This window comes from Bos indicus x Bos taurus, chromosome 4 (assembly GCF_003369695.1).
Source record: "Bos indicus x Bos taurus breed Angus x Brahman F1 hybrid chromosome 4, Bos_hybrid_MaternalHap_v2.0, whole genome shotgun sequence".
NCBI lineage: Eukaryota > Metazoa > Chordata > Mammalia > Artiodactyla > Bovidae > Bos > Bos indicus x Bos taurus.
The window spans coordinates 52,742,671-52,759,085 of NC_040079.1; the positions used below are offsets into that span (position 1 = coordinate 52,742,671).

General features: G+C 42.7%; 1 protein-coding gene across 1 annotated transcript in view; it reads left to right on the forward strand.

Annotated features, from left to right (window-relative positions):
* The first annotated feature begins 833 nt into the window (after window positions 1–833).
* CHN2 (chimerin 2) overlaps window positions 834–16,415 on the forward strand; it is a 339,759-nt gene continuing 324,177 nt past the window's right edge. Inside the window, exon 1 of the mRNA XM_027539419.1 lies at window positions 834–1,497. Coding sequence (XP_027395220.1) covers window positions 1,449–1,497 — 49 coding nt within the window. The 5' untranslated portion in view covers window positions 834–1,448. The remainder of the gene's footprint in view (window positions 1,498–16,415) is intronic.

Sequence of the window (16,415 nt, forward strand, 5' to 3'; positions counted from 1 at the left end):
TTCATTCCTTTAATGTTTGCTTTTTCCTTTGATCTAACAATTTCTGTTCAAATTTCACAGTTTTCTGTGGCTTCAGGAATGAAAGAACTGATTACCCTGCTGGGAGCGTGAAATAGACTTTAAAAAATCGGCATGATATTTCCTCCCAGTGAAATTAATTTAGGTTTAAATATAGGGGTAAGGCACACACCCTGTGCTGGAGTCTCTTTCTCTCACACACCTAAGCAGTTGCTTAGCGCACAGTTGGACCTGCTGCCAAGTCTTAGGTCTTTTGTGAGGATCCTTTGCAAGACACAGGCTGAGAACCTTTCTGTTTGACTGCTGGCTTTGTGTGGGCCTGATGACATATCTGGAACGTCTCTTTCTTTGAAGGCCCATCTCAAAAGCCCAGTGGTCCCGTCGAGCAGTCCGGTGGTTGGGGTACTTAAGTGCAGCCCGACTGGCTTGCGGAGTGTTTTGAGGGTCTTTTAGGAAACGCACCCTCTTGCAGGGCAGGGATCCTCGGCTCCAGAGCAACAAAGGACAATTTGGAGGGGAGTGGAAGGAGCGCTCCACAGCCTCTCTGGCATCCCAGGCCCCCTTCTGCCTAGCACCCTGTCCTTAGTGACCCCGCCTTCATGCTCTGCATCCCACCCGGGCTGTCTCGCTGCTCCTTAGTCTGGCCGGGGGCGCCGCGACCCACCACCTTCCCCCCACGCCTCACTCGGGGCGCCCTCAAACCCTTGGAGCAGCCCTGCGCACCTCCTCCACGCTCGCCCCGCGCCCCGCCCGCGGCCTCTCTGGCACCTCTGGGTCCGGCTCCCCGGGCCAGTGTTCCCCCCGCCCAGCAGTCCATAGCCGCCTCCTCCAGCCCCCGTCGCAGGAGCTGTCAAGCTCGTAGCGGCTGAACCAGCCCCGGAGCTCCCGCGTCTCCTTCTCCTTCCTTTGTGTGCGCGCGAGAGGAGTTGGGGCGGAGGGAGAAGGGGGAGGTCGCTCTGTCTGTCTGTCTCCCTCTGCCTTTGCCCGGGCAGCTTGAAGTGCCGCCGGAGAGGCGGGAGCCCACGGGGAGGGTGCGGGGAGCTGGTGGAGGGACTCTGGGCCGCCCGGGAGCCCGGGTCCCAGCCGCGCGCTGCGGAGCGCGGACCTCAGCTGAGGCTGGGCTGGAGGCACGATTCGTCCGCTCTGGCCGCCCCTCGGCCTCCCTCCGCTCCCACCTACCCCCGGCACCCGGAGAACAGCGTGCGAAGGCGCCGAGAGGGACGGAAACCACAAATAAATAGCGGCGGCAGCAGCGCGTCATCTGGCGGAGCAGGAAGTGCAGGCAGAGTCCGGAGGCTGGTGCTTTCTGCGCGTCCCCCGGACTTTGCCATGGGCTGGGGGCCGCGGAGGCTGCGAGCGTCCGGGCCAGGGCAGCGGCGGCGGCGTCCGCTCCGGGGCTGAGCGAGAAGCGTCGCGCGGGGCGCACGGAGATGGCAGCGTCCAGCAACTCCAGCCTGTCCGGCTCCTCGGTGTCCTCTGGTGAGTTTCAGCCCATCGGGAGCGGCTGCCCCGCTAGGTCTCTCGCCCCCTGCCCGCGCCCGGCACTCTGGGATGGAGAGAGCCTACCTGTGGCCGTTCTGCTCGCTCTCCCGGAGTGAGGGCAGGCGGCCGCTGTGACACTTGTTTGGCTGGCCGGCACCCTTGGGCGCCCACAGCACCTTCGCGCCTGGAGTCTGACAGCACAGAGGTGGGAGAGCGGGGGCGCCCTTGGTGTGCAGAAGTGGGGTGTTTGGGGATTTGTGGAGCAGTAGGCAAGAAGCGAGGCGAGCAGGGCGGGCTCGCACTTTCTAGCGCCGCTGAACCAGGGCTGGCGGGTCGGGGAAGGTGAGGGTGCCGCTGGGCGCCCCGACCCTCTGGCTGTGTGCGGTGCCCATTCCACTGGATGCCCAGATTCAAGGCAAGGGGGAGCAAACCCTCGCTCTTCGCATACTTCATTTTCTTTGTTTGTTTCAGAAATTAGCTCCGTGGAGACGCACGCTTGGTGTATGGACTTGAGATAGGGATAATACAGGGATTCTGTCATTCTGGTTCTGATTGAAGTTAGGGACCGGCGGTCAAGCCCAGCCTCTGACCATTTGCCCAGTTTCAGGGGTGTGTGCGTGTGTGTGTGTGTGTGTGTGATTGTCCTCTGTGGCCTCTTAGAATACGTTTGGTAATTTTACTTTCCAGGCATACATTTTTTTTTTTTCTTTGAAGTGTGGCTGAGCGAAGGAAGGGCTTCTTTCAGCTTTTCTATGGCTGATCAGCGGGTCTAATTGAAGAGAAAAAATCGCTAATGAATCTGAAGGAGTAGGAATCAATAGAAGCAGACCCTCTGGATTCTGAGTATGACAGGTTTCTAATCAGGATGATGCATTAGGTAGAATGCTTCTACCGCTCTGGTCATTGAAAACTTTAATGACAAACCCTAAAGGGATAGCTGACAAGACATTTACTGTAGTTTACAGTATTCAGGGGTCAAGAAGGTCTTGAAGTCCTAATGGAAATGCTCAATATATCAATATTGTATTAATTTCTATTGTGTGTCCGCTTTAAATTATTACTCCAAAAATTAAACTCAGAGAAAGAAACGTTCTATTGGAGGCATTGGACAGCAAGCCAGGCATTAAGGAACCCTATCTCTAGATGTGTGACTAATTAAATCATAAATGCAAGGTGATTTGACTAAGGTGCAGTTGCGACATGGAACAAGGTGATTACTTGAAAGTCATCTATTATCTTTTTTGGCAGGTTTTAGTTCCAGTGAAATAGCACTTCCTTTCTTGATCATTACCAACTGATGAAAAGCACAGTGTTGTTATGTGTATGAGGTAGTCGAAGTTTCTGGTAGTAGCAGCCAATGGGGCAGAACAGTCATATCTTATTAAGAGCAGCAACAAGTTGACCGCCTGTGGTTTTAATTCTGAGAACTCAGCAAATGCTACAGCTTATTTTTAGTATCCTCAAACCACTGATGCTGCTTTTCAATTCATTTTGGTTGACTAACATTGAATTTAAAATACAGTGATGTTGGCTTATGGTTAGCATATGGTTACCCCTCTTTGAAAATGGCCCACAAGATGAACTGGTGGGAGAGTGGTAATGAAGGGAAAGAAGACAAGAGAAAGGACAATAAGGCAGTATTATCATATGATTTACTGGTGTATAAATTACAGGTGCTGTGGCATCCGAATTTTCAGATCTTGATGAAAAATCTCCTTAAGCTTAAGGACCCTTATTGAAAAACCTAACTCAGCCTTAGGAAGAATACATGGGTTTGAAGCAGCACTGTATAAGCTTTAGATGACGTTGATTGCTTTGTAGATAGGATAGAGATGCATGTGAAGGTTCTATTATATTTTTTGCTTTATTTACCACTGTTTTAAATCCTAATGAAAACAGAGAAATAACAGGAAAGCTGAGATTCAAAAAGTGGGCAGGGATATGTCATTTAATATGAATCAACCTAGCCCATGAGGTTATATTGGCTAATTCACCACTTAATCAGGCACTTTGTCTTGAAAAATATGAGAACCAGAGTTCTCTTTTTAAGCACACTTACCATCATGTGGATCATGAATAATTCAGAAAACACAAGCAATTCACACCTGTGAGAAGTGTTGGGCAGGAAAGATTAGAGCTTGTTTGTGATGGCAGCTGGGTTCTCAGGCAAAGGTCAGAGTCTGAGAAAGAGGGCACTTCATCAGTCTATTAATCACCGTTTTTTGCATAGTAGGTGGACCTACTATGTGCCAGGCCTCAGGTTGGCCTCAGTCTCCGCTTCAAGGAGGTTAAGTGAGGAAAATAATTTAAGGATTCTTTAGAGCTTCCCTGGTGGCTCAGATGGTAGAGAATCTGCCTTCCATGGAGGAGACCCAGGTTCAGTCCTTCGTCAGGAAGATCTCCTGGAGAAGGAAATGGAAACCCACTCCAGTATCCTTGCCTGGAGAATTCCATGGACAGAGGAGCCAGGCAGATTATGGTGCATGGAGTCACAAAGATTCGGACCCTACTAAATGACGAACACACATACCCCTCTAGCTCTGAAGTTTTGTGATATTGTCCTTGAGTTTGGCTCCGCCAGTGGATAAGTTGGGGTGTGTTATTTAACTTTTCCAAGCCTCAGTTTCCTCATCTAATGCTAATAATAGGAACTATTTCATAAGAATGTCACGAAGATTAAATGAGGTAATGTGTATAGAACATTTAGCATAGGGTGTGGCATTTAATGTTTGCTTAGTGTGAATAAAGTTTGTTCCTTGGAGGAAGGAAAAAATAAAAGCTTTCTCTGGCTCAGACTTTAGGTACAGAAGTAAGTCCAACACATATCAAATCTGCCTCTTGCACTGCATGTTAGATTTGGTCTTGAGGTTTGAGCTCCATTAAACAAGCATTTATTAAGTTTCTTTAGGCTTCAGGCATAATCACAAGTGTTTGGAATAGAAAGATGAATCAAGACCCTTTCCCTCCCCATCCAGCAGCAGAGATGGACAAACGACCATCTGTATTCTATTTTGAGAAAATGAGTTATGGGGAGGAGAGTACAGGGAGGAGACGGATGACCTCAGTTGTGAGGGGTCAGTAGGGGTGACTTATGACTTGGGCCTTGAAGGATGAGTGGGATGTTTTCAGAAAACAGAGAGCAGGAAAGGCATTTTAGGGAGCGGGACAATCTTAGGCAAAGGCCTGGAGATAGGGAAGTTCATAGCCTAATTTTCAGCTCCCTTCTTAGGGCTATTCATCTGGTTTTTTTGGTGGTTCCTCTTCTCTGGACAGTTATGCTTATAGGCCCATCAACAGCCTCAATCATGGAGCCGCCAGAGCACTCAAGGCTGCTGCTGTGGGAGGATTTCTTTCTGTTCAGGTAGCAGTGGGTTTGATGGTACAGCTCTCCACACCTCAGGATACATTTGAGCAGTTGAGCACTAAGAAGGGAACAGTTGATTTTGTAGTCTCCAGCACATGGAGAGGTAAACTCGAATAGAATACCATGGGTAAACTTCTCTTAGAGGAATAGCTGTGGGAGGTTTACGTTTGGATGGGTTTGTGTGAAGAGTAAAAACGTAACAGTTTATTCATTATTAAGCCTAAGGTTATCTGATTTTCCTGTAAATGTGTTCTTACTTGCTATTGGTGGACCACATCGCCTACGCATCTCATTTGTTCTACATTACCAGCTGGGACACAACAGATGAAATAATCAGGTTAAAATTAATTTTTAAATACATTTTCTGAGAACTCTTTAGAAACTTGCTTCTGGAATATTCAATTATGTATAAAAGAAATTGCTTTGCCTTTGTTTTAATGATAACTGCTGGTAATTACATTTCACAATCACCTAGATTGGCAGGAGGGGTTGATAACCTTTATTATTTTAAATTGGGGGGGGGGGGGGCGGAATCCCTATCCTTAAGCTTTTAATCTAGCCTGTGGTACTTGATTATATTCTGAAATAAACAATTGTTGATTTAAAAAATACTTTTCTTAATGATCTTGAGTCAGATTTGCTTTTATAATTGAAATAAGAACTTTTTGCGTATTACTTATGTGATCACCAAATGGATAATTTCACAGACAAAAGAAAAAAAAAATCAACCATAGGTATACATATGTCCCCTCCCTCTTGAACCTCCCTCTCATCTGCATCCCCACCCCACCCCTCTAGGTTGTTACAGAGACCCTGTATGTATACCTATGGCTGATTCATGTTGATGTTTGGAAGGAACCAACAAAATTCTATAAAGTAATTATCCTTTAACTAAAAAATAAATAAATTTAAAAAAAAGAAGAAGAAAAATGAACTCAAGTAAAGTATTAGATAAAGAAACTTTGAAAAAAAAAAAGATAAACTTTGAGATGTTTTTCAGTAACTGAACAAGGTAAAAAATTAAATATCAAAAGGATTCTTGGGATAAGAAGTTAAGATTTTGAGAATATAAATGGACTGGATTATAGAAATGAAATTGACAGGGACTTTTGAAATTAAAATGCAAATATTAATAGAGAAAAGTAAAACTCAATGTTATGTGCAGTCTTTGAAACTTTAATTGGGAAAACAACATTCCTGAATGGACTGAGGGATTTGTTTTTCCAGATTCTTTACAACAGTAATTCAGGCCAAGGGAATAATGCCATTTTCTCCTGTCAAACTGGTGTTGATCCTAGAAATGATAAATAGGAATTTTCATTACTTGTTATTGACGACTCACAACCAGTGGCATATACAAATCTTTCACATTCCTAGATTCAGAAGGCAAAACTGAACTGTAATCATGCTGCCAAGACTTATATACGTGTAATTAGAAACTCCACGGATCTGATACCACAAAACAGGATATCTTTGTTGAAACAGAGAAGTTCACATTGAGAAGTCTTCTACACCTTTAAACTTCAGAAATATTCAATTATGTGTAAGCCAAATATCTTTACCTTTGTTTTAGTGTTAATTGCTGGTAATTTAATCTCAATTACCTAGAATGGCAGGAGGATTTGGTCACTTTTATTTTAAATTGTGCATAAAAAGTTGCAATTTCAAAAACATTGCAAATTTGACAAAATTGCAAAGCTGAGAATTAATCCCCTGAGAGAAATCATTTACTGATGAAAGCTATTGTTTTTCTGCTGTTTTTCTGGTGACCTTTCCACACCTCATTTTAATTTACTAGATTCTTACTGTCCTCTGTGGTACCTGAGATGAAAGTGAAAGTGAAGCCGCTCAGTTGTGTCCGACTCTTTGTGACCCCGTGGACTGTAGCCTACCACACTTCTCTGACTGTGGGATTTTCCAGGCAAGAGTACTGGGGTGGGTTGCCATTTCCTTCCCTAGAGGATCTTCCCAACCCAGGGATCGAACCTGGGTCTCCCACATTGTAGGCAGACACTTGACCATCTGAGCCACCAGGGAAATCAACCTGAGATGAACCCAGTGATATAGAATCTGAGAGGAAAGGCAGCTCTTCCTAGGCATAACAGCTTTTTTTGCAGTGTTTGACAAGGGCCCACTGATCTGTATACTTTTGCTAAAATGCCAGATGCCTCCCCTGCTCCCACTAATCCCATGAAGAGTTCTGAATGACCTTCTCTTTGGGGGTCAGCTTTGGGGGGATGCAAACCCCCAGTGTTTTCCAGGCCAGTCTATGCAGGGCTTCACTGGGCAGTGTCCTTTGCACTGCCACCTGGGGCTTGGCCAAGTGTCTGTCCTGCCGAGGGCCGTCTGCTGCCCCGCCGGGTGCCTGCGTTCATACAGTGGTGAAGATAACTGGACTTTGGGGTTGGAAAACCTGTACATGAGCAGTGTCATCTTGGTATGGTTTGGGGAAGAGTTTTTGGCCAGAAGATCAAGATTCCTGCCAAGATAGTTAGATATAGAGAAGGCAAAAGGAACCTAGTGATAGACCTAAGATTAATGGCACGCAGCTGTCACTCATCCATGATTTATCTTTTATGAATATATTCACATTTCATGGCTCCTGAAATATGTCATTGAATTTTCAAAATGAATGGCTCCTTCCCTCCCTTCCTCCCTTCTTTGTTCTCTCTTTCTCCGTTTCTTTTCTCTTCTGTTTTTATGTTGGTCAGATTGCTGTTTAGAGATGTTTCAGAAACCCTGTCTTTGGTCTACTTTCCTGTTAATGGTTCCCGAATCCTCGGGGCACCTTGCTGCTTCTCTTCCCACTTGCTCAGTGGGGAAAGGAGCTGCTGTGCTGTTTCGCACATGGACTCTGGTCACAGGGTCAAGATGGACGTGTCCATCTGTGGTGCAGCTTCAGGGCTGTGACAGAGCTCACTCCTCATGTGTCTCAAAGTTACTAAGAAAAGCAGAGGTTTGTTGAAAGTCTCCATGGTTGGAGGAAACCCAGGTAGGAATATGCTGGACCCACACACAATCTGCTCTGCCAGGGCACTTGGGGTCTGAGTCTGAAGATGGAATGTGTGTACCGGGGAAGAGCCATTCACCAGATGATTGTGCAAATAACCTGCCTCTTCCTTCAGTTACTAGAAGTTGAACACCTTTGTGGGGACCGGTCTTCATATATAGTCTTTACAGTGTGGCCTTGACAGTGTGGCCTGGACAGCATGGCCTTGCTTCAACAGTGACACATGGCACCCAGCTTCAGCCCATTCACAGAATCACCTTAGCAGTTTTAAAGTGTTATCTTCAATCACCCAATGTCTGAGTTCCAACAGACATTCTCTAGAAAGGTGCTCAATTACTAACCTTGTTTAAAATGTCATCATCACCACGGATCAGAGGGGACATTGTTATATTCCTGGAATTGAGATATGTATTACTCACATACTGTGCAGGCCGCCAGTCACCCCTTGCCCTGGTGGCCTGTGGAGGAGAATGCTTTGTTGAGGAAAGAGGCTGGATGCCACTGGGCTGGCAGAACTGCTAGGTCTGGAGAAACAATCTGCTCTCTTGAGCTGGAGAGAGATGCTACCTTCTGAAATGTGCCTTCATTAGATGTTGTAGGAAGAGCCCTAAACATGGAATCAGAAGATTCTGGACATTTAAGCCTTTAGCTGGGGCACCTATCCTCTTAACCAAGGCTTTTAAATCCTGTCAGAACTGTTAAGCCCTTTACCAGGACTCTTAAACCATTAATCAAGGCCCTTGAACCCTTTACAAAGCTCCAAAACCCTTTACATAGGCACTTTGACCAGATATTTAACCAAACCAACCAGCTAGCTATGTGGTCTTTGGTGAAGTTAGCTCCTCTGAGCCTTACATGTCTCGCTGCAAACTGCAGTTGTGACAGCCTGTTGCCTGGAGTTGAGGTGAGCATCCCCAGAGGTGATAGAGCATCTCCTCCGCAGACCTGGTCGGCACGCCTGCTTATTAGAGGCCAAGTATCTCTCTTTCCTCTCTCCTTCCCTTAACATCTCTGAACCCCAGTTCTCTTGGCTGTAAATCAGAAATAGCGATATCTGACGAATTTATCCCACAGGGTTGTCTTTGCTGATACTGTTTGGGAAAACGCTTAGTAAACTGTAAAAGCAACTGACATGACTGAGTGGCTGCTATGCGTCGTTCTGTGTACATCATCTCACATATTTCTCTGAGGTAGACGTTATATCCCATTTTGTAAACAGAGAAATAGGTTCTGCGAGGGCACAGGGATTGGATTTGAGGTAATAGGATTGAAGCAAAGTCTTGATCTAAAGAGTGTGCTCTTCCCTTTTGAAACATGAGGAACTGGTTTGTTTCTGTCTCTGTTCACAAAAGTTGCTGACATTAGAGTTTAATGTCATGGTTGACAGAGCAAATACAGTTATATTCTTATGCTTTATTTACTTGCCCTCAGTACTTATCCAGACCGTCACCTCAGTTTGACCAAAGCTCATTCTCATGAGTAATATGAACTGGGAGATGTTACCAAGTTAGTACTCTGTAGAGTGAACACCTAGGAAACTGAGCTTTTATCTGTACTTGAGAATAGTCTTGCAAGGTGAAGGGTATATTAGGTGTTCATTGTACTATTTTTATAACTTTTCTAAAGGTTTGAAAATTTTCTCAATAAAAAAAAGGGGGGCAAATAAAGGAAAAGTGCTACTTAGCATTCAGTTGGTTTTCTTCACGGGCATTACAGAAGCATTGTTTTTGTGTGAGGACATAAGTCCTGTTATCTCATGATGATAACAGGTTCTGTTATCATCCCAGATTCTGAATCGTCAGGCAGCAGAATATCTATTCCTTAGTTTATATCTTAAGTGAACATATAAAGGAGCTGAAATTACAGAAGGTGCTCAGATAGACCATACACAATTTCTGCCTGAGAATTGTTTTTTTTTTTTTTTTTAACCCCCTGAACTGGATTGACTTAACATTTCATTGTAAGTTTGGACCAAAGACAGACCTTGGTTGTTTAGAAGATTCTGGCATTTGTATAAGGAAGAATCAGGGTCGAAGTAACTCCAGGAACTGGCTGCCCAGTGCCACTTGGCTAGTTGGTGGTAGAGCTGAACTGTAGTATGGACCCATATTTCTAGAACATTCATTCTCCATCCTTCTTACTAGCTCGTCCTAAAGAGTAGTATCATCCTTAGAGAATTTCTCGCAGATATTTTTTTATCTGACTTTGTAAGGCCATTCTATGTAATTATTTTTTCCAAAAAGGAAATCATCAAGTGCTTTGTGTTTTATTTTTTTTAATTTTATTTTATTTTTAAACTTTACAATATTGTATTAGTTTTGCCCAACATTGAAATGAATCTGCCACAGGTACACCCGTGCTCCCCATCCTGAACCCTCCTCCCTCCCCATACCCTCCCTCTGGGTCGTCCCAGTGCACCAGCCCCAAGCATCCAGTATCGTGCATCAAACCTGGACTGGCGACTCGTTTCATACATGATATTATACATGTTTCAATGCCATTCTCCCAAATCTCCCCACCCTCTCTCTCTCCCACAGAGTCCATAAGACTGATCTATACATCAGAGTCTCTTTATGGGCCTTAGAACTCAAGGCTGTTGTGTCCATAGAGGCAGAGACTTAAGTGGTCTTTTGTCTGCTTTAAATATGTATAGTTATGCTGTCCAATATGGTAACCACTAACCACATATAACTGTTTAAATTTTTTTTAAAATTCAGTTCCTCAGTTGTCCTAGGGACATTTCAAGTGCTCAGTAGTACATATGGCTAGTGGCTACCATATTAGACCGTGCAGAAATGGAACATTTTCACTGTTATATAGACGATTCTGTTGGGCAGTAGTGTCAGTAGGTCTAAGATAGGGACCTTACTAACGTAAAATTAGTTACCTAGGGATAGAAAATTTGATAAAGTGTTCTCCCATTCTTGTGTTTGCTTCTTGTGCTGCTTTGGTTATATTTTACTAATTTTGCAAATTTTTTAAAGTAATTTTTTCATAACTTTGAGGCAAGCTGTGGAATGACAGATGGAATATGATGCTGGGGAAAGTAATTAAAATGTTTGTAAACCTCACTAGTCCTGAAGTTTGATTTAAGCTTTTTTTAAAAATTGTCTGTTGTTTCCTTAATGGCAACTCCTTTTTGAAATAAACCCACAGTGAGTTGTAATTTCATCCTCAAAGAGGAAAAAATGCCTTTATCCAGAAGAAGTTTGGATCTTATAATTGTGTTTCTTCCCCCAAATCATAAAGAAAATGGGAAAACTGTGAATGTGTGGATTGAGGTTGCTAAGTGGCATATTTAAGATATGCTATTTAAAGGAGATTTTCTACCAACCTGACCCACAGTAAACCATTTGCCTAGAAGTATTTTGCTTCTGCAAAAGGCCCATACAGGGCAAAGAAAACAGACTGATTTTTAGAAAATAAAGTTAGCTTTTGGAATTTATTTTAACTGGGGGGAAATGTATGCAAATAAGATTCAGGAACATGACAGCTCCTACGGAAAGGAAACTGCTCCCCTTCTTGAACTTCTGTTACCATCTTCAAGTTCAACCAAAAAATGGAAAGGTGGAGGGTTACCTTTAAAATGTCAAACAACTGTCAAGAAAGAGGTGGATATTGAGATTCGGCCACTAGATTCAGAAACCGTACTAGCCAGAGGCAGGTAGCATGCATGGCTTATTCTTTAATGATATAACTCAGATCACAAATTTTGGGCGGTATGAATCACAGAATCACTTGGGTAATAACCTTATGTAGTTCTTTTCTCATCAGAAGCCCAGTACCTAGACTTCATCATGTCCCATCACTGCCCTCTCTACCCTCAGTCCTGGCTGAGCACGGTCTTCTTCAAGAAAAGCAAACCTAGCCCTTTCTAGTTATTTCACATAATGCCACTCTAATGATGTAAAGTGCTTTTTCTTAAATAATTTTGCTTCTCAAGAATAAACCTGAGTGAGATCAATTAGGGGACAGCAAATAAGCAGGAAGCAGGGAGCATGGTTTTGAGGGTAAATCTGAGGCATCTACTAGAGGGTGAGGGCTGCAACGCTACCTCTAAGGGACTGATTCTCCACCTAGACCTGCAGGACCCAATATGGCAGCCTCCTGGGCTATTTAGCCCTTGAAATGTGGCTAGTCTGAGATGCTCTGCAAAGTAAAGTACACATAAGAATTGAACAGTTTACAAAACAAAGAGAAGGTAAAATGTCTTATGAATAACTTTGTTATATTGATTATATGTTGAAATGATAACATTTTTGGATATTAGGTTAAAGAAAATTTATTTTAAAAAATTAATTCTACCTGTTTATTGAAAATGTTTAATGTAGCTGCCAGGATATTTAAAACTACATATGTGGCTAATATTATATTTGAGCCAGATAGTACTACTGGTCTGGACAACTTCAGTGGGAATGTTCTAGCCTTTGTCACAGAATCTACCATACAAAACCTGCTGATTGACTGATCAGAGGCTCTCACAGTTGCCATCCGGTCCACTTTCCAGGCCAGAAACATACCCTGCCTCCCCTGACGTCTAGTTCAACCCTGATTCTCAACGTCCTATTTTGGTTTAGTCTCAGACATTGAAAGGTGTCCTTCATTTTGCTGGGTCTGTACAGTGATTTTGAAATGAAATGCTATTGAGAGGGACAGGTTGAGATTTTTATCCACTTCTTGTTTATATAGGTTTTGTGCTTTATTTTTTATTTTTGGTTTTTGCTTCACTATGATTCTAGACTTTACATATTTATTTGTGAGTTTTATGTATACCCCTCTTTCCAAAGAAAGCCATCAGTGTGATAAAGCTGTGAAGTTGAAAAGAGAAACTGAGAGAACAAGGAACACATTTTGTCTTGACCTGAAGCTTCTTGCCATGAGTACGCATGTGTGTATATATACACACACGTACATAATGATGTATGTCTGTGTGTGTGTGTGTGTGTGTGTGTACACACAGAAGCAGAAGTAGATTGGGTTTCAAACAAAAGTTATTTTCAACCAAATATATAAGTTAATACCCATGGAAATGAAAAGTCAAACCTAGCATTACCTTTAGTAATGAAACAATTCACTTGGGATTTGGCTAATGATGTGCAAATATTAATACATATAATTTGGCTGCTTAATATTGATTTAAGTTGTTCATTCAAATTCATTTTATTACAGAAAAGTGAGCCATTTTGTTTTACAGTGTTTGTCCCTGCAGAGAGTGAGATCGTAAAACCATGTTTATTGGGTAAATAATACTCTTTTGCTGACTTTCTGATGCAAAGAGAACCTTATGATGACTCCTTCAGAAAGGTCCGTGAGCTCGTAAGGTTCTGGTTGGGGGCCTGGTTAATTCAAGCCAAGTGTCCTCTGCTTATCTCCCTCGTGATCAATACCTAGGGTTGAAGGTACTGTCAGTGACCTGGGCACAGAGGGTTTTGTTTACATGTGATGTTCATATGCCTGAGGGTTGAACTTTGTCCATGCGAGAGCCCTATGTTTGTTTTAAGCAAACTAACCCACATGCTTTTTTTTTTTTTTTTTTTAAAAAAAAGATCAAGTGTGAGTTCTTCTTTGGGGGGAAAAACATTTGACAGGGGCTTTGTCAACTCTTTTGAAATAATATCAGATTCAGATTAGGAGCATAACCACAACAAATCCTTGGGAATTATGAGCGGAAGACATGATTTGGAACTAGACAATGTAATTTGTCATAAGAACATGATAATTGCCATAGTACTTATTTGGTTCTATATTCTAACCCCAGGAATAACAGTAAGGGGTATTTTGTAAAAATGCACAGCAGTCTTTCAGGGAAGAGATGCCCTGCAGATATCTTATTTTTCATAAATAGCTGAGTGTAAATCTGTCATTTAGGAATTCATGTAAACATGTTCCTGAGAGCATATGTAGTTTTAGCTTGTGCCTTTTCTTCTAGTAATGAGTTCCATCCATTTTCTGTTCCCAGAGTGGACTTGTATTTCTTTCTGTTGCTTTAAATGTAACTCTCTGAGGCTTATTTCTAATGTCTGTTCTTGACTTCGTGAATAAATGTGGGTTCACGTAAATCCTGAACTTCAGGGGTGCTGTGTCTTGTATCATGTGCCGGGAAGTTGAAGATTCAGCCCAAACACTAGCACCAGTGGCCAAACAATAGCACCAATTAGTGCTAACTTGAATTTCCATTTTCTCATCCAAAAAATGGGCTAATATTACTTGTTGTAGAATCAAATGGGAACATACCTGTGAAAGAAACTTGAAAACTAAAAATTTGTGAACAAAACAGAAAAATCTCTGGTCTGTTGAAGTTTCCATTCTAATAGATGCTCCATTGATTGCTTTCCTGTGTGCTAAGTGATCACCCAGAATTCACGATCATCTAATATAACTGGAAAAATCTCTTCTAAATATATTATCTTGCTCTCTTCAAAAGCCTTTCAAAACCTTGCAGCGTAATCCCACAAGTTTAGAATTTCTCCACTCAGTGTCAGACTCCACTGTGCCTCCCATATACCCATAGACATTGTGAATTAGCCCGGACAAATCCCTTATCCAAAGGCATGCCACTGTTTATACTTTCCAGTCCAGAGGAGTGGCTCAGATCAAATTTGATGTAATGATCAGTATATGCAAATGAATATCTGTAACAGACATGCAAGTTACAAAGCGCAACAATGGTAACTCTCATTAAAAAACAAAAAACTACCACTTGACTCTAGGAACATTTTATTCCCTTGCATCCTCCTGGTGCTCTTCTCCCTTCCCTCCTCTGTCTTCTTTCGTTCCCTCCCTCCAAACTAACCACTACTTTGAATTTCCTGCTTTTTATTCCCTTGGTTTTCTTCCTTTAAATTGTCTTACTCCATATCACTAAAATACATGCTCCGTGATGGCAGATATTTTTTGTCTGTTCTGTTCCATCTGTCCCCAGTGTCTAGAACAGTGTCTGGCATGCAGTAGGCTGAGTGACTGAGTACACGTGCACATGCTTAGGCACTCCATAAGTAGTTATTGAGTAAATGAATATGTCAGTGTCCCAAGTCTATCAAAGGGATGCTGCTATAGTCCCTCCTTTATCTCTTGTATGTAAATCAGCTCTGTAAGTGATGTAAATTTCATCATAGTTTCATATTAGCTGCATGCCTTTAATGATTTTTAGAAAATTAGTATTTTTTAAAGTGTTCATATAGATTATTTGCATTTAGTTGCAATAGGAGATGCCCAGCAAAATTACATGGACTTTTATGAGCCAGGACTTCTTTTTAAACTTGATTTGTATTTCACAAGCACTTTTCAGGGCTGAATAGTGAGCACTCAAGAAACATAAGTAGTGAAGCTTGAGTTCAGCAGGGAGACCTACAAAGAAATTTTTTTAAAGAATAAAATATACATGCTACCACAAAAATGAACTTTGATAAGATTATATGAAGTGAAAGAATTGAGCTACAAAAGACCACATATTGGCTTGCCTGGCAGTTCAGCAGTAAAGAATCTGCCTGCCAATATAGGAGACATAGGTTAGATCCCTGATCTGGGAAGATCCCACATGCTGAGGAGCAGCTAAGCTAAGCCCCTGTGCCACAACTATTGAGTCTGTGCTCCAGAGCCTGGGAGCTGCAAATTACTGAGCCCACATGCCGTAACTACCGAAGCCTGCACGTGAGAGTCTGTGCTCCATAACACCAACACACAATGAGAAGCCGGCACACTGCACCTAGAGAGTAGCCCCCGCTTGCTGCAACTAGAGAAAAGCCAGCACCAGCAATGAAGACCCAGCACAGCCAAAATTAAGTAAATAAAAACTTGTTTTAATCATATGTATTGTATGATTCCACTTATATGAAATCTCCAGAATAGGCAAATCATAGAGACGGAAAGTCGATTCGTTATTTCCTTTGGCTGGGCATGGGGATTGGAGAAGAACCAGAGCGACTGCTAATGGGTATGTTCTTTGCAGGGTGATGAAGTTGTTCTAAAATTGATTGTGATAATGGTTGCACCTGTGTGTGATTACACGAAAAGTCACTGAATTGTACACTTTTAAAGAGGTGGATTGTAGGGTAAATGAATTATATCTCAATAAACCCATCATTTTGAAAAGGCCAGAAAATGAATAGAATAGGCAAGATAGGGTGAAAAGACCATAAAAAAAACTTAATTATCGAGTCATTCCCAGATAGGATGCTTGTAATTGGATAGGAAACGTTCACTCTCTATTTACTGGTATCTTCAACAACACACGGAGATAGCCCTCTTCCCGTTTTCATTTACACACTCATCTTTTTGTGCTTCCAGTCTTCGATCTGAAAAAGTTCCACAAAATTGTGTTCTCTGTGGCTGGTTCACAGGGTCAGCTCTGCCTGCTCCAGCAGACGCCTTCTTCCTCTGTGCCCCCTGGAGACCATGGTGTCCTTTCTCCTCTGGCTGAAAAATGAGGAACAGCAGCAGGTCTCTGCTGATGCTGGACAAAGCAATTAATGCATTTCTCATGACTAGTTAATTGGATTTTTATGCAGCTTTTCAAGCCCAGGGCACAACTCTTATGCCCTC